Raw genomic sequence first — 22,681 nt, 5'->3', positions numbered from 1 at the left:
TTCCTGAAAAACCCTGTCTTTCCAGACAGTCTTGGTATCCGTCCTCTCTGCTCCCCAGTGCCCTGGACACACATTTTCCTCAGTGAAAACTTAGCAACTTAATTTACTCACAAGGTGTCTCTCCTGGTTGTCTAAGGGACAGCATCTTCATCTTTGTATCTGTCCCCTGCCTAGCACGATGCCTTCCTCAACAGAGACACCAAAAACTTTTGTTGTAGTGTCTGTCTCCCATACACCACCAGAGACTCATCTGCATATCCTGTGGCCAATAAGGGCAAGCAGAGTAGATGAGTGGCTATGACTGTCCTTTTCTCCCAGCCTGAGCCCTCCCGCCTGTCCTGTAGGAGCGGGGGTGGGGGGGAAGGGGGGGCGCTCTCCACGCAGCTTTGTTTCCACTCTAGCACTTGGCCTTGCTTACACACCCTCCCTCGCTCAGAACCATTGGTCCTTCCTGATCCATCATCTCCCTGCAGACCCACCCCATGTTCCTTATCCTTCCTGCTCTAGGAACCGTTCTGCTTACCCTCCCCAAATACACCAGGATGTTCCAAATCTCTGTGCTATTCCATGTGTCCTTTCCTCTGCTTGACGTGCCTGTCCCCCATTTTGTCCACCTAGGAAGTGGCTGACAACTCCGACTATCCCCTCCTCCAAGAAGTGCAGAGAGCATTAAAGATTCTCTCCTGTGCTACTCTGTATCTTGGAACTGTTACACCCATGCCAGTGTAGCGTGGCTTTTTTATTTCTGTGTCTGGGCATCCTGTACGCAGCAGTGACACAGAGCAGGGCCTCAGAGACTGCATGCTGAGAGAATCCGGACATCACATTCGGCTAGGACAGTGCTGCTGTCTTTGGGGAGGGTTTTTTGGACTGCTGTGTTATCTTCGGCAAGTCACTCTAGTTCTCCGAGCTCGTTCTTCATCTATAGAATTGGAAGGACAGCACCTACCTCCGAGGGTTGCCACAGAAGTTGGATTGAGACAGGCCTATAATACACATTAGAAAAACGTCTGGTACACAGCATTCGGCCATCAGTTTACCACGACCTCTGATGCCCCATCTCTTCTCTACTGGAGATGGCAGGACCCACAAGGGCCCTAGAAGCCACACATGGGGCTTCCTGGCCCAGAATCCTAACCTCTGCTCTCTGCCTGATAGGCAAGAAGAAGAGAAAGAAACAAAGGACACACAGGCTTGATGGGAGTATAAAAATAGGACTTTTTTTTTCCCCTAATAATCACATCAATTATCAAAGAAACAAACAGTATGTAACAAAAATACAAAGCTCTGGTGAGTTTTTTTGTCTGTTTTTGTGGTTTTTTTTGCCCCTCACCCAACCCTCCCCGACAGCCCCTTCCCAGAGAGCCCACGGCTGAAGCGTGGATGCTGTCCCTGGGGTCACCCTGGGGCTTAGGAGAACCGGTGGTCCAGGTCCCTCTGGGGGCTGGCCGAGTAGGAGTAGGCCTTGCCCAAAACCAAGCGGTCCCGCAGCAGCTTGAAGAAGGCATAGTAGTTGCTGAAGAGGATGAGCGCCAGGGAGATCGTCTGGTGCCACTTTTCAGAAGACATTAAGGAGTACAGCTGGTAGACAATGACAGCCCCCTCCAGCAGCAGAAGGATGTTGAGGAGCCGCAGGGGTTTGCTGAAAAAGAACTGCCCAGGAAAGGGTAGGCAGGGACTGGAAAGTATGTTCCAGAAACGTGCCTCCTGGATGGGGGTTCGGGGGGGGGGCAGTGAAGGGGACAAGCTCTTGGGGCCCCATGCAGACGTGGGCGGGGACTCTGCCACCCTCTCTGCTTTTGCTTGTGGTCTTTCTTCTGTCCAGATGACAGCCTCCCGCAGAAGTTAAGACCGTGTTGAACTCCCACCCTCCTCCAGGAAGCTTTTCTTGAGAGACCTTGCTTGCTCCCTCAAACTTTCTCTGGTCTACCATCGACACCTTTTTATAGGTGATCCTCCTGGTCAGGCCCGAACCAATTAGACTCTTACGACATAGGCATGGAAAGTTATTACAGACTCTACAGCCTGAGTCACGCACTTCTTCACGGGTAGCAGCCTGACCTGGGCCAGAAGCTTCCAGGGCATGTGGTGACACCTCACTCTGACCTGGTATTCACAAAGCAAGGGAGAGTGCAGAGACTCAAGAAGAATGTTTTGATCAGTTCCAAAGACTGATCGACATCTAGGGAATCTCGATTCTGCAGGGGCCAAGGTACCTACTCCTTAAGAGCTGCTTACAGGATGGGAAGAGACGTGGCAGGGAACGGGAGTCCAAGAAACCGGCATGCCAGGCTCAGCTCGGCACCGGACAGCCTGCAGGACCCTGGGCAAGTCCCTTTCCTGTCTGGGCCTCAGCTTTCTCTACTACTGTGAAGACATCACCCAGATAACGATTTCTGGGTGATTCTTGGATCACTGTGCTCCTTGGAACCCCAGGATCTAAGGAGGCCTTTTTAGGGGCCTATAGCAGTGGTGAGTGGGAAGTGAAGGGAGTCCCAAACCTTTCAAATAGAGTGGTGCCATGAGGTCTTGATGGTGTTGGAAAAAAGGATTCTGATAGCAAGATAAGTAAATAAAATGGAGACCACTAGCCTCAGTGATTTTTAGCAGCTCTTTTCGTAATGCTGAGTCCATGAGTCCTTACCATCAGACCCCAAGTTTCCCAGCAAGGCACCCTTGAACAAGTCAGACCCTAGGCCAATTTCAATCTTGGAAAGTAGGAATAGCTCTGGCACTTCTCTCACATACAAGCGAAGGCTGAATGGAGGGTGTGTGGCAGGTGCTTACCACTGTGTCGGGCACACCATACAGAATGAGGATAGTTATGATTTTTGCCCCTAAGAACCCCTCCTTTTATGGTGTCCTCTTTCCCGCCTCCACCCGACGTTTTCAAAGACCTGCTACCAAGTGAGCAGCAGTTATGAAGTCACCGTGTGTGGGGCTGTCCTGTGCTGCCCATGTGCGGTTTCCTTTGGATTTGAAAAATACTGAAAATAGCTTTCTGTTGCTAGGACGTCTCCCTCCTGGCCCGGGATCCTCCCCGCTAGAGATCAGGCCCCGCCCCCCTTCCCAGGGGAGGAGACTCACGTGGAAGCGGAAGTGGGAGACGTCGGAGGGGATGGCCACGTTGTAGTGGCCCACGGCTTTGTAGACGTTCTTGCTGTGCTTCACCAGCACGCCCTGTGGCCACATGCATTCCTCCGTCCACCTGGAGGCACAGCCCAACAGTGCCTCTTACACCCAGCTCACCCACGAAAGGGGGTACCAGCACACTGGGCCTGGTGTAACCACCAGGGCCCTACTCCCACTTCTATCATTTAGACACAGTGACTTTCCTTTTCTGAGTCTCAGGTGCCTCCTCCGTAAAAACGGGGTAAGAATCATGAGAAATTCATGGGAGTCAGAAGAAGGTCCAGAGTTGAGATTCATGTCTGAGGGACTGTCAAGAAAAACTTTTTCCCTCTTTGGGTGCATTTCCTTCCTTCCTTCCTTCCTTCCTTCCTTCCTTCCTTCCTTCCTCCCTTCCTTCCTCCCTTCCCTCCCTCCCTTCCCTTCCTTCCTCCCTCCCTTCCTTCCTTCCTTAAGATTTTATTTATTTATTTGAGAAAGAGAGAGACCAGGAGCAGGAGAAGGGGCAGAGAGAGAGGGAGAAGCAGACTCCCTGCTGAGCAGGAAGCCCGAATGGACTCGGGGCTCGATCCCAGGACCCTGAGATCATGACCTGAGCCGAAGGCAGATGCCCAACTGAGTGAGCCACCCAGGTGCCCTGGCATTTTCCTCACCTACTCTCACCTCTAGCCTGCAATGGGTCCACTGCAGAGCCGCCTGAGTGGTCTTTGTAAAACACCAAGCTGAGCCTATTTTCTGCTCAAAACCCTCTGAAGTATTTTCAGTGCCCTTGGAGTCAAGTCCCCAAAGATTCGCTGGGGCCTCTGAGCCCTGCACGGTCTTCCATGACTCCCACCGCACAGCTTGCCTGGAGCCGTTCCCAGTGGTTTCTAGTTCCTGCAGCACAGCCTACTGTTCAGATCTCTACGTAAGTCACTCCCTCCCACTAGACGGCCCTTCCTGATGCTGTATGCTTCTGGCAAGCTCTTTCCAAACTCGGGATCCTCCAGAAAGCCTTTCTCAAACTCCCCACAGAGTTCGGCATCCTTCAACAGCTCCCTGAATCTCCTGCTACTGGTCCACTTTCCCCAGTGTGTCATCGCTTATTTCCCTGTATCCCTCACTCGTCCGGGGGCCCTTGAGGGAAGAGACCGTGTCCATTTCATCTCTCTGTCCTCAGAGCATGGCACAGGGCTGGCACAGAGGGGCCTCGGTGAGCATGGGAACGGGATGATGGGATCTTCTAGTTCTGCCACATCTCCCAGGGACTCCAAGGGTCCTGGGCCAGAGGACAGAGAATCACTGTCTACGAAAAACTCTAACCCCTGTTCCTTCCTTTTTGATTCATTCATTTAAAAACCAGTTATCGGGGTACCTGGATGGCTCAGTCGGTTAAGTGTCTGACTCTTAGTTTCGGCTCAGGTCCTGAGCTCATGGCTCGTGAGAGAAACGTCAGGCTCCGCGCTCAGTGGGAGTCTGCCTGGATGTTCTCTCCCCCTTCCCCTCCCCTGCTCAGGTGCATGCTCTCTCCATCTCTCTCTCAAATACACATATAAACCTTTTTTAAAAAATTTTGAAAACTAGTTATCATGGCATACCTAACAACATGGATGAGCCTCACAGGCAATATGCCGAATGAAAAAGAAACTGAACCCAAGATTTCATTTATGTGAGGCTGCAGAACAGGCTAGTTTTGAAAGAAAGTAGAAAAATGGTTGTCTGGGTGGTAGTGGTAAGTGGGGGCCGGTCACTGGGAAGAGCCGCAAGGAAATTTTCTGAGAGGCTGTAAATGTTCTACACCTTGTTCTATCTATATGTGGGGGTACAGGTCTGCCTATCATGGGGGTACAGGCCTACCTATACATGGGGGTATAGGACTATCAAAACTCGAAGAATTGTACACTTTAAGATTTGTGCATTTCAGACTCTTAACTCTAGGAAACGAACTGAGGGTTGCTGGAGGGGAGGTGGGTGGGGGCATGGGGTAACTGGGTGGAAGGGGATTAAGGGGGGCACTGGGTGTTATATGCCACTGATGAATCACTAAATTCTACCTCTGGAACTAATAATATACTATATGTTAATTAAGCTGAATTTAAATTAAAAAAAAAAAGATTTGTGTATTTCACCGTATGTAAATTTTATCTTAAAAAAAGACTAGACACAAACCACCAAAATTTACCATGGACCTATTATAAGCCAGGCAAACTGCCAGGAGTGAGACGGCTGAGCGCTTGACAGGCAAGGACCCTGACCTCCTGGAATAACAGGTGAGTAACTAAGCAAACAGAGCAGAAAGTGTTAGGTGCAATGATCATGACATTATGGGATTGTGGGAACGTGGGGTAGGGGGCACGGAACCCATCCTGGGTGGTGAGGAAACTGTTCCTGGAGGAAGCAAACTGCTAAAGGATGCACAGCAATCAGTCAAGAAGAGGAAGGTGGGAAGGGTGTTCCCGGCAAAACAAGCACCGCGTGCCAACGCCTGCATACAAACATGCATATAGAAACTGAGGATCCGAAGCGGTTTGGTCTGGCTCGAGCAGAGGTAAGTGGGGAAGGCATGGTAAGAGAGGAGGCAGAAAAGGCTGGCAGGACCCAGTTCATCAGCTGGGAAGACATGCGAAGGAGCCTGGGTCTTCTCTGCGAACGATGGTGAGCTATGGACAGGTTTCTCCTCATGTTCAGCTCTATTCTACCTTTCTATTCCTCCCTCCCCTCAGAGGCTAAGGCTAAGCTGAGCCCCCTTGAGGCCCGTTTGCCAATGTCTATGCCCTTACCTCGACCATTTGGACAGAGCCTGGGAGGGACCCTGACTAGCACGGAGGGCTATGTGACCCCAAAGATTATGGTCCTGACCACAGTTCTCTAAGTTATCTTACTTAACCTTACCCCAGGGAGCATGGCAGCATCCCCGTTTTATAGACCAGAAAGCAAAAACCCAAAAAGGCCAACTGCTTGCCCAAGGACACTCATGTTTCCCTTCTTGGAACATCAGAAAAAAGGAAGAAAAAAATTACTACTGATGAGAAAATGTAGCATTCTCATTGGCTCTGACTCCTGGGGGCAGCCCAGGGACCCTAATGGGGCGGTGTCTGAGGACCTGGGGAAATGGACAAGCCCCAAGCAAAAAGAAGCAATGTCTGTAAATAGCACCGATTACAATGTTCCAGGTACCATGCTGGGCACTTAGCTACTTTTCATCTGTCTGTCTATCTATCTATCTATCTATCTATCTATCTATCTATCTATCTATCTAAACTAATCTCTATGCCCAACGTGGGGCTCAAACTCACAACCCCCAGATCAAGAGTCACATGCTGTACCGACTGAGCCAGCCAGGTGTCTCTGTGGCCTCCCTCCCTTTGCATCTCTGCTTCTTGATGGACCTACCTCTATAAACCTGTCCTAGGGGCCTCTTCTCTGCCACACCTTGTGCTGGGCCCGAGCCTCAGATGTGATTCGGGTGGGCCCAGCCTTGAGGAGCTTCCAGTGTAATGGGGGGATGCAGGCAGGAAAGTGAGGGTCACCTGGGTGAAAAGTACGGTGAGGAAGGCACCGTGAAGGATGAGCCACGAAGGATGAGCCAGGCTGAGGGGAGGCTGAGCTCCTGAGCCGGTGCTTCTGTCTCTGCAGCTGTCCTGCAGCCGGGCTTCCTTCTTCCCATCATCCTATAACCATTTGTGTATGCGGTGCTCACCCCCACCAGACTGACCTCCTCAAGGACCTTGTCTCGGTCATTCCCTCTCCGTGGCTCTGCTTCCCTGGCCAGGGGTCACCACCGGCTAACATGGCACCCTATCCTCTGCCCACACTGATGTCTCTTAGGCAGCTCGGAATGGGTTCCTCCACTGTTCCAAAACCTCCATAGCCGCCCTCTGCCTGGAGGTCAAAGTCCAAGCTCCTCTGTCCGGTAGAGAGCACCAGGCCGGTATGGCTTCGGAAATAAACGTCTGCTGGAAAGGAGGTGACCTGATGACTGAGCAGTTGAGTGAGCAGGTAACAGAAGGAGAGAAGCAAGGAATGAAGGCAGGAGCAAATCGGTCAATGAGCTGCGTGAGCGACCGTCAGTGAAGGAGAAAGTCAACGAGGTCCGTGAATTTACTGCCTGGCCTCCTCCGATCCCCGGCGCACTGCAAGTTACCTAAGCCCAGGGGACGCGTCTGCCTTGGGCCCGGCCACACCCCACTCTGGCCACAAGGCCTAGCATACGAGACATGCTCAGCCACCACCTGCCGCCTGAATGCAGGAGCTGGTGAGGGAGGCGGCCAGTGACTCCAAAGTCACGGACCACGAGGGCTGGGGCTGGACAGGGAAGGGGAGGGCGACTCACGGGTGCTGCAGCACGTTGGAGCACAGCGCTGGGTCCACCTTCTGCCAGCAGCCCAGGTGGGCAGCGGCCTTGTGCAGGAGGTCGCAGTAGCTGGCGGGCAGCAGGTGCTGCGTGAGGATCACGGAGGTGCTGATGGACACCAGCAGGAAGAGCTCACAGGACCAGCGCTTGTCATAGTAATGCGTGTTCTGGGGGCAGCGGGAGATGGGTAAGGCCTGGGATGTCCGTAATGGCCTCCCTGCCTCCCCCTTCCCTGACTCGATCTGCCTCAGAAAGCGGGGCAGCCTTCTGGGGGCCCTGAGACCGAGAATCAAACACCTAATAAAGGGGGCTTACTCATGGGCTGAGCCCCTGTGCCCACTACTCAAGTTGTCTACCAGCTCCTCTTACAGGAAAATCGCTCCTACCACTCTGAGCCAGAGCACAGGCTCTGGAGTCCAACAGACATGAGTCCAAATCTTGGCTCTGTTGCTTATTAACTATGTGACACCAGGCAAGTCATTTCGCTTCTCTGTGCTCTCGCTTTCTCTTCTGTCCCATGGTAAGAACAGCTACCAAGCGCCCCTGACAGGTGGCAGGAGGGTTATCACACTCACGAAAGCTCTAGCACATCGTAGGTGCTCAAGAAACATAAAGTCCTCTCAGCCCCAAACCATTCAGTGCAGTCCACCCCTCGAGAAACGTTTCAAGCCTCCTGTCTGCTGGGGAGGTGCCTTCCCAGGAGGCCATACAAACTAGAGAGAAAGCGCGGGCTTTTGGACTCACTCGGGTCTGGATGAATCCTGGCTTTCCTACTTCATGATAAAGCTGGACCCTGTGACACGCCGAGGCCAAAGCAGCCCTAGTGAATTACATCCCTGCTTTCTGTTATCAAGTATTATGAACAATGTCATGGCCCCTCGTCGGCTGGGTGACCTTCTGCGGGCTACTCCTTCCCAGGAAGCCTTGTTCTTTCCACTCTGAAATCGGGGTCATTGTTGCTCTAGCTCTCCAGAGAACAGATGGGAATCTTATCAAACATGGTGCGGTTATTCACGCGAGCAGGAGGGCTCCTGTGCGGCGGGCAGCAGGGTGAGGCCCCAGGCAGGCCCCTGCCCTCCCTGGGTTGAGCTACGTACCTTCACGAACCAGACGGGCACAAAGGCCACGTAATAGGCGCTCAGCATGGAGCTGACCAGCACTTCCTTCATGCGCCAGTTGAAGTCCATCTTGAGGAACTCCACCTCGCTGCGGATGAGACTGGGGGACAGGCAGCAAGCGTGGGTGGGCATGGCGTCCGGCCCGTACAGCTGCCGCGTGTGCTGCTTCCACGTCTCCCTCAGCGTCAGCAGGTAGTCCCGACTCCGCGCCAGGCCGCTCACCGCCTCCCGGGGACCCATGGAGGCCATGTGGCTGAAGAGGTTTGTCTTGCGGAGGTCACAGTTCAGCTGCAGGAACGGGATGTACATCCCAAACCTGCTGGGGAAGACAGTGGTGAGCGGAGGCCTGCCCGTGGGCCACGATCCCTACCCTTACCCACGGAAGGAATCTTCTTTCCTCCCTGGCCTGAGCTCTCCCGGCAACTCAAGAGGGGAGAATGTACCCATCCTTCTATCCAGCCATCCTTTGATCAGACATTCAACATAGGTATCGGCATCGACTGCAGGCCAAGCACTGTGCCGAGCATCGGGGACAAAGGAGGAAGCAGGGATGAGGCCCTGCCTCGTGGTCTACTGCTGACTGACAGTGACCCTCATAGCTCACATTCATTGGGCACACGCTGTGCTCTGGACGCCGTACTAAGCACTTTACCTGTGTATTCAGTACTATTATTTTGTACTCCTTTGAAGAAGCTGTGGCTCGGAGAGGTGAAGTGGATTCTCAAAGGTTACCCGACCAGGAAGGAAGCAACAGAGCTGGGATTCAAACCCAGAACTGTCTGGTACCAAAGACCAAGACACATATTCAGCAAACACTATGCGTAATTAATTAGCTAAAAATGTACAAGGGGTGCCTGGCTGGCTCAGTCAGAGAAGCACGTGGCTCTTGATCTCAGGGGTCATGAGTTTAAGCCCCACACTCAACGCGGAGCTTACTTAAAAAAAAAATGTACGTGCTACCACGAGAGAGAGAGGTCTACTGCATACTCGGGGGGCAGCTCTGCAGCTTGTGGAGGAAGGAGGCTCAGGAACAGTATCTCTTGTGTGCCTACTATGTGCCAGGCACTGAAATGGGCCCTTACAACAATACGAATCCCTTTCTCTGAGCCGTGCCTCTAGGGCCGGAGCTAATTAGTCAAGGGGTGTTTTGAGTCTATGGCTGGTACCTTTCGAGGAGAAAACTAGGTGGGCCCAAAGCCCAGGAAAGTAGATAATTGTAAAAAGTTAAGAGTCAGGGTGCCTGGCGGGCTCAGTTGGTGGAGCATGGGACTCTTGATCTGGGGGTTGTGAGTTCGAGCCCCATGTTGGGCACAGAGATTACTTTAAATAAAAACAAATAAATAAAAAAGGGGGGAAAAGTAGCTAAGTGCCTAGCACGGTCCACGGAACATTGTAGTAGGTGCTATTCACACACATTCCTTTTTTCAGCTTGGGGCTTATCCATTTCTCTAGGTCTTCAGACAGAGCCGCAGAATGGTCCCTGGGCTGCACCCAGGAGTCAGGGCCACTGAGAATGCATTTTCTTGTCAGTAATGATTTTTTCTTCCTTTTTTCTGATGTTCCAAGAAGGGATACATGAGTGTTCTTGGGCAAGCAGTTGGCCTTTTTGGGTTTTTGCTTTCTGGCCTATAAAATCGGGATGCTACCCATTCTCCCCGGGGGTAAGGTTAAGTATGATAACTTAGAGAACTGTGGTCAGGAGCATAACCTTTGGTCAAATAGGCCAGGATTAAAATCCCAGCTCTGCTATTTACTAGTACTGTAATTTAGGGCAAGTTATTAACCTCTATGAGCCTCAGTTTCCTTAATTTGCCCTAACTTACAGAGCTTGTATTGATTCTCTACACTCAGTTAGGCATTACACCTCGTGTTTGCATAAATACTCTCTTTAAACCTTGCAACAACACTCATCACGGTGCTTGACCCAAAGCAGAAGATCCATAAAATTTTGTTTAGAAAAGAGAGACCAGTGATTCTGTGGGACAGAAAAGACTGAAATGGGATTCCCAAAACACTCTTCTGGACACCTTGTGGGAATGAAGGAGGGGGGCACCTACAGGAACACACAAGGGATTCAGACCCAAACCTAAGGCCAAGTCCTTAAGAATCTCCCTGGTTTTGCCTCTAAGAAGGACTGCAGATAGAATTAAATTATTTGGTAACAACAAATGACTGCTCCACAGGTCACAAATTAGAAGCTCCTTCCCAGGCAAGATGGCAGATTCCCTCTCATCTTCTCCACTCAAGGCGTGACAGTATAAACGTAGAAAATAAGTTCATATCAGCAAAAAGAATGGGAGTGGGGTTTATCAGTTCACAAGTGATTTTGACAAATTTAGAAAGCAGATGGAAACATGTTGACAGATGAGGAAGGAAGCCATCATCTAGAGCAGTGCTGCCCAACAGAAATATAATGAGAATCACATATGTACTTCGAAATTTTCTGGTAGCCACATGGAAAAAAAATACGAAGTTAATTTTAACACTCTATTTCACTTAACCCAATATATGCAAAACATTATCATTTCAACATATAATCATTACTTACAAATGAGATTTTTACTTTCTCTTTTTAAAAGATTTTATTTTAGAGAGAGAGAACGAGCATGCACAGGAGTGCGCGTGAGTAGGGGGAGGGGCAGAGGGAGAGGGCGAGGCAGAGAATCTCAAGCAGACTCCCCGCTGAGCGCAGAGCCCCACACAGGGCTCCATCTCCCAACCCTGAGATCATGACCTGAGCCAAAACCAAGAGTCGGATGCTTAACTGACTGAGCCACCCAGGTGCCCCTACTTTCTTTTTTTATACTGAGTCTTCAGAATCTGAAGTTTATTTCACACTTACAACACACCTCAATCCAAAATAGCCTCTCTCAAATGGTCAATAACCACAGGTGGCTAGAAGTTACTGAACTGGATGGCGTAGGTCTAGAATATGCTGTGAGAGGGCTGCACTGGGGGTAGGAGCTTATCTGCCCAATGACCCAAGAGAGACTTTGACCTGAAGTAGGCACAGCTGATAAAGGGCAGAATCAGGCAGCAGAACTGAACAATTGGGATTAAACAAAGATCTGCATTTATTTGTAGAAGTCAGTCCCTTTATTCTCTTATCTCATATTCAACCCACCCTGAAGGATTCTTCTGTAAAAAAAAATTGAATAAACTGTCTAGGGAGAATTGTGGTCTATAATGGGGGCACCCTAGAGTAACCCCTCACTCTGGCTTCTGGTTTATGGGGGCCCACAACCTGACAACTAGCACCACACTCCCTCCTCCTGAAGCAAAGTCGGCCAGTCAGTGTGTCCTGCTCATGTCCTTAGAATTCCTGCTCAAGCCTCCCACTCACATATGGAATGGCAGAGCGAGAGAAAGTGCGCTCCAACCTATTCAGTCCTTTGTTTGTCAGTGTAAAGACGACGAAACAACGAACTATGCTTAGAAAACCAGCAGCATGAAACAAAAAACCAACCCCAGTGGAAAGACAAAATTGAGGGAACAGAAAAGATTTTTAAAACAAGAACAGAATGCTATGAGAAAAGAACAATCAGAAAATAAGAAAGGCTTAGAGAGGAAAAATATGATTGCTGAAAAACTCAATAAAAAAGCTGAAAGATAAAGTTGAGGAAATCTCCCTAAAGGCAAAGTAAAAAGAGAGAGAGGACAGGGACAGAGGGGGGAGAGAGAGAGATAGAGACAGAGAAAAAGAAAGATGGGGGGAAGGGGAGGGAGAAAGGGAGAGAGATGAAAAATATGAGAGAAAATATAAGAGAATAAACACATGATCAATCTATGAGGTCTACCACCTGATGAACAGAAGTCCCACAGAGAATAGAAAAAAAAATAGAAGGGAAGATATTATCAAAGAAATCATAGGAGAACATTTTCCTGATCTGAAGAAATACCCAAATCTCCAGGTTAAGAGCCCTAGAGTACTGATAAGATGAAAGACAAAGTCCCACACCAGACACCTCCTTGTGAAAGTTCAATAATCAAAAGATAAACAGGATATCTCTAAAAGTTTTCAGAAAGGAAAAACAAGTCATCTACAAAGTAGTTGGAATCAAACTGGCATCAGACTTCTCATTAGAAGTATGGGATGCTAGCGACAATGGAGTAGTATCTTCAAACTTCTGAGAGAATATGAATTTGAACTTAGAAATCTACATTTAGCTGAACCATCAATCAAGTATGAGGGCAGAATAAAGACATTTTTAGACATGCAAGGCCTCAGAATGTATATACCTCCCACATACCCATTGTTAAGGAAATTACCTGATAATGCACTCCAGCAAAATAAGGGAGAAAACCAAGAAAGAGGAAGACATGGGATCCAGGAAACAGTGGATCCAACCCAGGAGGGCAGCGAAGGGAAGTCCCAGGCTGAGAGCTGTACAGCAGGCCTAAAGAACAACCACTCCAGACTGGAGCAGGAGGATGGAGGGCTCCAGGAGGGATGTCTTTAGGGGGAAAAATGGACTCCAGGCAACAGGTAGCATGACTGAGAGGCTGGATAAACTTGAGGATATGTTGAAGGCCCATCATTCTTTTGTCAACAAGAAAAAAGAAAGGCAATTAGAACTCCAAGAAAAAAAAAGGCTGTATAAGAAAGTTACAATCTAAATATGAAACAGACTAAAATGTGACATGATTTTAAGCAAATGATGGAATGTAAGAAAAGAGAAACCATTTGACTTTGACATGAGGAACTTCCTTTTTTTAAGAGGCCCAAGATTATAATTTAGTAACTATAGAGAAGGAATATCATCTACTTGGCCCTGAAGTGAACGATATTTTCATACTCTTAACATCAAGACTACTTACTGCTTTTTAGGTTTTAGAATTAACCTTGGACAAAGAATGGAAGACTTAAATGTCGTTATATAGGAGAATGTGAATGTCAAGCTTAACATTATAAGAGTTTAGCTGCCAGGAAGTGAGAGGAGGAAGGGGGTAGGAAAAGTGGATGGGTAGAGTTCCTAATATTACCATCGACATAAAAGGGACTAAGATACCATTGTTGATGAACTAAAAAATACAGGCATACTGACATTGTTGGAAAAGATAATCAATAAAGAATAACAATAACACTTATAAAATACTGGGAATAGTATGGATGGAAGGGTGAACTAAGTAAATCTTCATCTGTCATTGAAGGGAATCAATGTATGTGTGCAAGCATGTGTGTGATATGCTTGTATATGCATAAAACACTTATTTCCAGGATATGCAAGAAACCAGGAATATTGGTAGTTGCCTCTTGGAAGGGAAACTGGGCAGCTAACAGACAGGAGCCAAGGAGAGACTTTTTCATTCTATATTCTTTACACATTTTAAATGTATACATTTTACACATATTTATACGTTTTGAATTTTAACTTTGTAAACCTATTATCCAACTTATAAAATCAATCACATGTTTTTAAAAGGAATAAAGGTACAAAGATATTAGAATTATGGGGGTAACTCAAAAAACATGAAAGCCAGAAACAGTAGAGATTGCTTTGGAGAAGTGGGACTAAAAAGCTGAAAAATGGGTGCTCGCTTCGGCAGCACATATACTAAAATTGGAACGATACAGAGAAGATTAGCATGGCTGTCTCTCTGTCACATAAATAAATAAAATCGAAAATAAATAAATAAATAAATAAATAAAAAGCTGAAAAATGGGGTTGGTTTTCGTCATAAGCTTTTTACCACTCCTGGATTGCTTTGTTATGATACGCCTGCCTTATGTTAATAAAAATTTACAAATGAAAGAATAAAAAAATAAAGCAAAATATGAATACTGGGGGATACCTGTATCCGAGCAGGATGGATTCACTGGATAGAAACCACAACGGGAAAAAATTAAGGCAACTCTAACCAGTACGACCCCTGGAGGGCCATCTGTTAATATCTATCAGAAATATACATGGACTGCATCTTTCGGTACAGTAATGCTACTTTGGGAATCTGCTGTACAGAACTATTGGACAAGTGGGCAAAGATGTATGCAAAAGAAGGTTCCCTACCTCATTGTCTTCAATAGGGAAAAGCTAGGAATACCTCGAAAGGCCACCAATAGACGATAAACACAACTGTGAAAAATCTATATAATGGGATACTATGAGGCCATTAAAAAAATGAGGCCGACCTTTATGTTTTGCCGTGGAAAAATACCCAAGTTATGGGATTATGTGAAAAATGTAGTAGACTGTATGGCCCCTTTTTTGTTAAAAACAAATGTATGTGTGTATGCTTGAAAAAATATGGGGGAGGGTATGCTGCAAATGATGGTTTTCTGGAGGACTAATATTATAGAGGACTTTCATTTTCTACAGTAAAAGCTTCTGTAAAGTTTAATGTTTTTATATGACACATGTGTCACTCTTATAATTAAAAACGAATTATAACTGAAACAAGTGTGATGGGGCTTCTCCCATGACAGCGCCCTTTTGCTCATATGCAGGGTAGAGAGGGATGAGCAGCTGGCTCTGAAGCTTCCCACGACAGAGAACTGGCCCAGCCTGAGGAAATTCATGAACCAGAAAGCCCCGGGGTTGGGAAATGACTGTAAATGCCCAGACAGCCGGGAGCCTGCCCCAGAAACAGCCAGAAGGGACGTCTTGCCAAATTCTCCCCAGTTCTAGGCCAGAAGGGGGCAGTCCTGGGCTCCTCCCAGACACTATCTTCTGATCCCCAACAATGTGGGCTCTGGTGAGATGGAGTGAGTGAGCAAAGGGACACAAAGACTGACACACACATGCACGTGCAGATACACACACGTGCGCACACACACGTTTCATGCACAGACACCCACACAGAAACATGCACACACGCAGGTGCTTGCACGCACACAGACCTGGGGGAGGCACCGAGAGATTACATAAACGCTAAGATACCAAAAAAGACAGAGAAAGAGAAAGAACCAGAGAGGAGAGGAAAGGAGAGGGAGACAAAGCCCATGCGTCCCCACCAGGAATGTTCCTTTGGCGTACACACTCAGATCTGAGTCCCATTCGGACCTCCCTGATGGCGGCACCTAGGGTGAATCATGCCTGCTATCTCAGTTTCCGCTCCTGCAAAAGCAAGCTAATCATCTTGTTCCCAGGGGGATGCTGTCAGACAATGTGAGAGGATACTGCTGCTGCTCCGCGTGAGTCTCCCGGGTCTGGGCACCTGCTGACCCAGCCACACTCAGGGCAGAGGTCCGGAGCCGGGTGCTAGGCAGGGAGGGGTGAAGTGAGGGGTACTCACGGATAGCAGAGGAACAGGAGGTTCAGGAGGGAGTAGGTCCTGAAGAGGTGGATGAGGGAGCGGCACAGGCTCCAGCCTGTTGCCGTGAGAACGGTGAAGCGGGTGAGGAACAGCAGGACGGAGCGAAAGAGGGAGACCTTCCCCCTCTGAGAGGCCTGGGTCAGGGCGAGATAGGACGGGATGGGGCCTTGGGTGGAGGCCACCGGGGCTGTGCCCACATCCCACCCAGCATGGCCTGTGATCCCACCCACGGAAACGTGGGGCAGAACCTGGCAAGGTGAATCCTTTTCCTCGATGCCCCGGAAACTCCAAGAGTGATGGGATGTAATGTTCTTCAACCAAGTTCAAAGGGAGCCCCAAGGAACTGCCTTAGGCTTGAAGGGCTTGGCATGTTTCCTTGGTACCCCCAGGGGAAAGGGGAGTCCCAAAGTCCCCGGCCAGCCTCTGGGACCCAATCACCTCCTTCACGATGGACCCAATGAAGCGGCGGCCCAGAACGATGGTGGTCACCATCAGCAAGTTGAAGTCGATCAGGTGGAAATTCTGTCGGGGGGGGGGGGGGCAGAGGCTGGGGGTCACGTGGGCCGCCTGCCCATATACGGGCTTTTTTCATCCCCACCTCCCCCTGCTCAGTCCTTTCCACAGGGACTGTCCCCACTCTCTGACCTTCACAGGCCTCCAGCTGAGTCAGGCCAGGAAATTACCTAGAGGAGCAGAACAGGACCCAGAGGAGGGAAGTGGGACAGTCCCTGGAGACAAGAGAGTGGTGTGTGAGCCCTCTTGCTCTGATCACCCGTGCCCCTGTCCCTGCACCTCTCTTTCGGCATGGAGATCTTTGCACTCCTGAAATACTCATGTACGCCTGTGGCTCTTCTCCCCCACAGCACTTAAGATTCTACGCTCCTTTAGGCATCATCTGTCAGATTTATCTCTGCTACCTTTCAAGTGCCTCATATGGTACTGAGCAACTAGGGGCGAGCGTTCGGGAATCACTCACTTCCTGTTCCTTCTACACTCTCCATGCCCAGTGAGAGGCCAAGTGTACAGGGCACTTGGTAAGCTGTGTTAAACTGAAACCAAATGTCAGCGCACACACATACACACACACACACACACACACAGAGCCGCTCCTAGCTGGGCACCTACCAGGGAGGTGTGGGAAGGTGGGTGGGAGGGCGGATACCACCACACCGTCTTGTAGATGTTGATGTAGTGGACGAAGAGGGCTATGAGTTGGCAGAAGAAGAGCTGCAGCTCAAACAGAATGCTGGCCTGGACTGGCAGCTCGGGGATCTTGCAGTGCTGGAGGGGCACAACCGTCTGGGTGGCAAGCGGGGGGCTGGAGAGGCCCGTCCCAGAACTGCTCCTGGGAAGTGGGGAGGGAAAAACATCAGGAGCTGACCGGAGAACCCCACCAAGAAGGGCTTCCAGGACACAGGGTGGTGGGGTTAGATCAGAAAAGCAGCTCATGGGCGAGGCTGGAGTCCTCCTAATCCTGCCCGTCAAAGGAGCCAACAGAGAGCCTTTTCCTATCCCTCATCTTATTTGGGTTTCCCAACATTCCCCAAGAAGGTAAGAATTATTAGATCCATTTGACAGATGAGGAAAAGGAGGCCCAAAGAGGGGAGACAACTTGTTCAAGCCACCGGAAAATCAGGAGCAGGACTGTAACTGGAATCCAGGCCTTTGGGCTTATTACCCTACAACCCACTGCATCTGCCCAAGTGACCACCACCTCTGAAGCCTTTTTTTTTTTTGCTGCTCTCTGTACTCAAACCCCCATCTGACATCTGGGGTATCAAATCCTAGAGCCCGAGCCCAGTGAAACACAGCTTTGTTCCTATTGCCCCCGGGAGCCCGCAGTGAGGGGAAAGAGAGGTGGTTTACCTGGTGCGAGAACGGACACTGGTGACCGATGCACTGGAAGTGTGGCCCCCACCAGAGGCCCCTGAGGATCCCGGCTCACACAGAGGATTTCGACAGTAGGATGTCCTGTTGGGACCTCTTCGTCCTCCTGTGGGACTCAACATAAGGTAGATCCTCAAGCCGGAGGGCATAGGTCAAGGGTAACAGCAATGATACTGGCTACTGGTCACCTGGTGTCTCATTTTATCACTAATCACAGAGACCTCTGATCTGGCCCCTGCCTACCGCTCAGCCTCATCTCCTACCATTCTCTGCCTGGCCTCTATGCCTCAGCCTTCCTGTCCTTTCTCTCCTTAAGCAAACCAAACTTGTTGCTACCTCTTGCACTTTCTGTATCCTAACCGCAAAGCCCTTCCCTGACTGCCATTTTTAAAGTACCTGCAACCGTAACTCTCATTTCTACTTTTTTCCCACAATAATTCACTCTTGGGATTTATTTTATTCATTTGTTAATACATTTATTGTCTGTCTCACTAGAACAGAAAGTCAGTGAGGTCATTACCCTTATATGTCTTTTTTACTGTTGTATCCCTCCCTTCCACCAGGGTCCAGCATAAAGTAAGTGCCCTGTAAGCGTATGTTGATGAGTGAATGAACCTGGCAAAGTAGGTCTTCCACAGACTAGGAAACTGAGTTTACACTGTGTCACAGGTAGTTTGGGGTCTGAGGCTTGCGCTCTTAGGTCTGGCGTACACTGCTTCGTTCAGACTCTACAAGTCTCTCTGGGCTTACGATTCTTCAAGCCTTCTCCTCCAGTCTGAGATCCAGCTCAATAGGTGTCTTATGGTCAGGAGCAGAGCCTGAGCATAGGGTCAAGGAGGTGGGCTCTGGGAGAATGCTGCGGTTGTGGGCCCCAAACCTACTTCTCTTGGCTTAGCAGTCTAGCCCAAGCTCCCAGGCACCATCCTGCACAAAGCTCCTACACAAAGCTCCCAAGCACCACCCCAGTCCTAATCAAAGTTACAGCCTTGTTCAAACCTCCTCACGGCAACACAGCCTACACACACACACATCCTTTGCCCTAGCTTCCCAGCTCAGAAGCTTTTCTCACATGTCTCCAAAAAGGACTTGTCTAGGAGCTCCGCACCCAACCAGCCCCCAACCCAGAAGCCCTGTTCATATACTATTATACCCTATTATACCTGGCTTAAACATCCCACGCATGCACCATCAGTCCAAAAGCTCTGCCCACACCTACTCTCCTCTCTTTAGAAGCTCTACACCCACATAAAGCCCCTGGGCCCAGAAGCCCCGCCTACACACTGTTGTCAGCCCAGAAAACCCGCCCACAAGCCAATAAAAGCTCTCTTAGCCCAGAAGCCCCGCTCCAGAATGGGCTCCCTTGGTCTGCAAGGTCTCCTTCCCGCCCCATCGCCCGCAGTGCCAAGCCCCTACGGCCCAGAAAGTTCGCCCCCGCTCAAGCGCCAACAGCCCAAGAGCTCCGCCCTAGCACCAAGGCCCCGCCCACCGCTAAGCCCTGGCCCCACTTCTAGCCCAGGTGAGCCGGTCCCACCAAAGCCGAAGCCCCACGGGCCCTCTCCATTTTAGAAGTCCCGCCCCCCGCGCCAATGCCCCGCCCCCACAAGCGAGGCCCCACCCCGTAAAGCGACAGGAGGGGGCGGGGTCCCTCTGTGCCCCGCATCCCCTCCCCCTTCCCTCGCCGGGATCCTGTCCGCGTGGGGGAGCAGTCAGCATCTTGGCCATCCCGACCCCCACGCCCGCCCGATCCCCGGCCGAGCCGGAGCCGCTCCGCTCACCCATCTCCTCCCCCCGGCGCTCTCCGCTCCGCCGCCGCAGCTCCTGCGGGCAATATGTCGGAGGCGACGGCGGCCGGGAGAGGACTAACCGCCGCAGCCCAGTCCCCGGGTATCAGCCGCGCGCTCCCGCCGGGCCGCCAAATTTGCATACAAGGCGGGCTGGAAGCTGGGGGCGCGCTTCTTAAAGGGGCCGCGCGGACAAAGGCGGTGGCTGCGCGCTCTTTGTCTCGCGGTCCCTACGCTCTTCCTGCAGCTGCTGCTTCGAGACCCCAGAGGGAGGGAAGTCACCTCCTGCTCCTCCCGTGTGGGCCTTCTCCCAGCATCTCTTCAGGCCCGAGGGAGGGGGCCGGAACCGCCTCTCGGCTTCTGCCCGAGATGGACTGTATCCAGGAGTGGCCCGCAGGCGCCTCAAACTCAGCGCGTCCCAAATTGGGCTTTCGTCTTTGTCTTCGCCCTTATTTTTCTCTGGTGCACCCTAGTCAAAACCTGGGAGTCATTTCCCTCTTCCCCTCGACTCCTCCCACAACCAGTCGTTCACCTCGTTTGGCTGACCCTAACTCCTAAATCTTTCTCCTGTTCAAATCCTGATTCTGCTCCTTCTGAGCCTTGAAATCTTGTTTCTTGCTTTTTACAGTGAGGCTGGTAATATTCACCTTATAGGTATTGGTGAGGATTGAACGAGATAACTCACGTAGCACAGGATCTGTTTTAACAAATGTTAGCCGTCATTATTATCAGGATGTATGGCAAGAACTTAACACAGACGAAGCTCTCAATAGATGAGCTACTAGTAACTACCAGCTGTTAGGACTTCTTCCCTTGCAAGACCTATAAACTGTCTTAGTCACCTGGTAGCTCCATGGCTTAGCACAGTGCTTGGCACATAATAGACATCAGTACTCAATTAATTGAATGAATTAGTAGATATTTAATTAATAGATACAGAGCTTACGGTTAAGTGGGAGGAGATGGACATAAAATAAGTAAATTCTGTAATATGTTGGAAGGGAATAATTGTTGTGGAGGTAAACAGGAAAGGGGGAAGGGAGGTTGCAATTTTAAATGGGACAGTCAGAGTAGGCTTCACTGAGAAGGTGACATTTGACCAAGCACTTGAAGGAAATGAGTGAGTCAGTCATAACAGATATCCAAAGAAAAGGAGTATTCCAGGCAGAGGGAAAAATCAGTGGAAGGGCCATCAGGTCTGAACATGGCCAGTGTGTTTAAGAAACACCAAGGAGGTTAGTGTGGCTTGGCTGGAATAGACACGAGAGTGGGACGCGAGAAGGGACGGACCGCATAGGGCTCCTCCTTACTCTGAATGAGCTGAGCAGCGTTGGAGGGTTTGAACTTACATTTTTAAAGAATCACTCTGGCTGCTGTGTAAGAATAGGCTGTAAGGGAACAAGGATGGAAACAGGGAGACCAGACAGAGAATATGGCAATGATTTTAGCAAGAGATGTTGATGGTTTGTACCAGATTGAGGGAGGGAGATATGCTGGATTCTGGGTTTGAAGGTGAAGTCAAGGGGATTTGGGGACAGATTGGATAGGTGTGGAACAAAGAGAAGATCGAGTATTACTCCAAGGTTTGTAGCCCAGGCAAATGGAAATGTGGGGTTTAAGTCCACACGTGCACATCTATTAAATTATAGACTCCACACCAAGTCAGGCCTTCCGTTCTGGGGGGAAAAGAGGCCCAGAGAGGAAGAATGACCAGCTCACAAAGTAGAGTAGAACCCAGGGCTGAGATTTCTTTTTCCAGCCAAGGAAATTCTGCCTAGAAGAGCTGGTCCTGCCCTCTTTAGAGTACTGAACTTGAAAGGTATCTTGTTAATTTCTGAATTGCCAAAGCCCCGAACTAGGCGGCATATGACAGGCATTCCAGTGTGTATTAGTTCAGCTGAATCCGGTAGAGGCAAACTGCTCTTAAAAGGAAAGTCAATTGGGAAGGAAACCTCAGTGGTTTCAGGAATAGTCCATAAAACACTGAAGCCGGGCCATTCCTGGGAACTCATTTTAACTCAGGTTGACAAACATTTCTGAGCAATAGCAGGCACTATGGATACCGAGGTGCCACATCATTGGGAGAGACAAGGAGGAGAATCAATACATTATGGCACGGTGTGATAAGAGTAACCGTATATACCAAGTCCAGAGGCGGTTGGAGGGTGACCAACTCTGACAGGGGAGGGAGTCAAGAGAAGTCTTCATGAAAGATGACATCAGAGCTGGTTTCTGAGAGAAGAGTAAGAGTTTGCCTGTTATGCTCCTATGGGAGGAAGTAAGAACTCGGGTCTGGTAATTGCCTTATGGGCGCTGGTGGCAGGGGCACGTCTTGCTGTCTATCTGTTATGTGGTCTTGCTGTCCGTCTATTATGTGGAAGGGTGCTGGACCTTGTACATGGCAAATACTCAGGAAATGTTTGCTTAATTGATTTGAGGACATTCATACAACCCAGTGACCCGGTGTAAGAGGGTAAAGCCGCCCAAATGGACTGCTGTGCATGTAACCCATTATCTGTGGTCCTGCTCACCTTGAACAGGTTGACTATTGATTTTGCCCTCCCAACATCCATTCTTCCTTCTGGTCAGAACACACTGCCCTTCCTCCCACTGTCTCAGTCCATGTGGTCTGGCGGGGCTGCCTTACTCTGCAGTTCCAGTGTGGGCAGATAACCCTGGCCTGGCGAATCAAAGCATTCCATCCCTGCCACTCCAGGCTGCAGTGACTGGTTTTGGGGAGGAGGAGGGATTAGTGACACTAGTCAGGCCAAAGGAGATGCAATGCAATCCTAGGACCTTCGCTGGAATAATTGGGAAATAATTTCCTCCCCACCGGGATGGCTAAGCAAGCACGATATAAACTTGGAACTTGTGGTGGCTATGTTGCCACCTTTCAGGAAGGTAGAACTTAGACAATGAAGGAAATACAGAAAAGTAAAAAAATCAGTAGACACTGTCTTGATAGCATCATTTGAACCGCTGGATCCAGCCATACCTGAATCCTCTATGGACTTAAAAATTATTTACTTATTTTTTGGGGGGGAGGGGGGCAGAGGGAGAGGGAGAGAGAGAATCCTAAGCAGACTCACAGCTGAGCATGGAGTCGACGCTGGGCTCAATCCCATGACCCTGAGACCATGACCTGAACTGAAATCAAGAGTGGGACCCTTAACTGACTG

General features: G+C 49.8%; 1 protein-coding gene and 1 non-coding gene across 5 annotated transcripts; one reads left to right on the top strand and one right to left on the bottom strand.

Annotated features, from left to right (window-relative positions):
- Nucleotides 1-1,198: 1,198 nt before the first annotated feature.
- TMEM39B (transmembrane protein 39B) lies at nucleotides 1,199-19,864 on the bottom strand. 4 transcript variants are annotated; one of them, XM_026516812.4, is made up of 9 exons: nucleotides 19,497-19,864; nucleotides 17,701-17,827; nucleotides 16,960-17,179; nucleotides 16,273-16,356; nucleotides 15,814-15,968; nucleotides 8,560-8,896; nucleotides 7,442-7,629; nucleotides 3,088-3,208; nucleotides 1,199-1,653 (listed from the first exon to the last, which is right to left on the bottom strand). In XM_026516812.4, exons 1-9 carry the CDS (start codon nucleotides 19,498-19,500, stop codon nucleotides 1,411-1,413), a joined length of 1,479 nt encoding a protein of 492 aa, XP_026372597.1. In that variant the 5' UTR covers nucleotides 19,501-19,864; the 3' UTR covers nucleotides 1,199-1,410. The 4 variants fall into 4 exon arrangements, with proteins under 4 accessions (XP_026372597.1, XP_026372599.1, XP_026372598.1 ...); XM_026516814.4 differs by lacking the exons at nucleotides 17,701-17,827; nucleotides 19,497-19,864 and adding an exon at nucleotides 16,480-16,562 and having other exon boundaries at nucleotides 16,960-17,046; XM_026516813.4 differs by lacking the exons at nucleotides 17,701-17,827; nucleotides 19,497-19,864 and adding an exon at nucleotides 16,518-16,562 and having other exon boundaries at nucleotides 16,960-17,046.
- LOC113268631 (U6 spliceosomal RNA) lies at nucleotides 14,112-14,213 on the top strand. Its single transcript, XR_003321168.1, has one exon. It is a non-coding gene; the product is annotated as a U6 spliceosomal RNA (small nuclear RNA).
- Nucleotides 19,865-22,681: the final 2,817 nt, after the last annotated feature.

Source organism: Ursus arctos, unplaced genomic scaffold (assembly GCF_023065955.2).
Source record: "Ursus arctos isolate Adak ecotype North America unplaced genomic scaffold, UrsArc2.0 scaffold_32, whole genome shotgun sequence".
NCBI classification, from domain to species: Eukaryota; Metazoa; Chordata; class Mammalia; order Carnivora; family Ursidae; genus Ursus; species Ursus arctos.
Note: the sequence above shows the minus strand (reverse complement) of the source record. Positions and strands in the feature narration are given on the sequence as shown.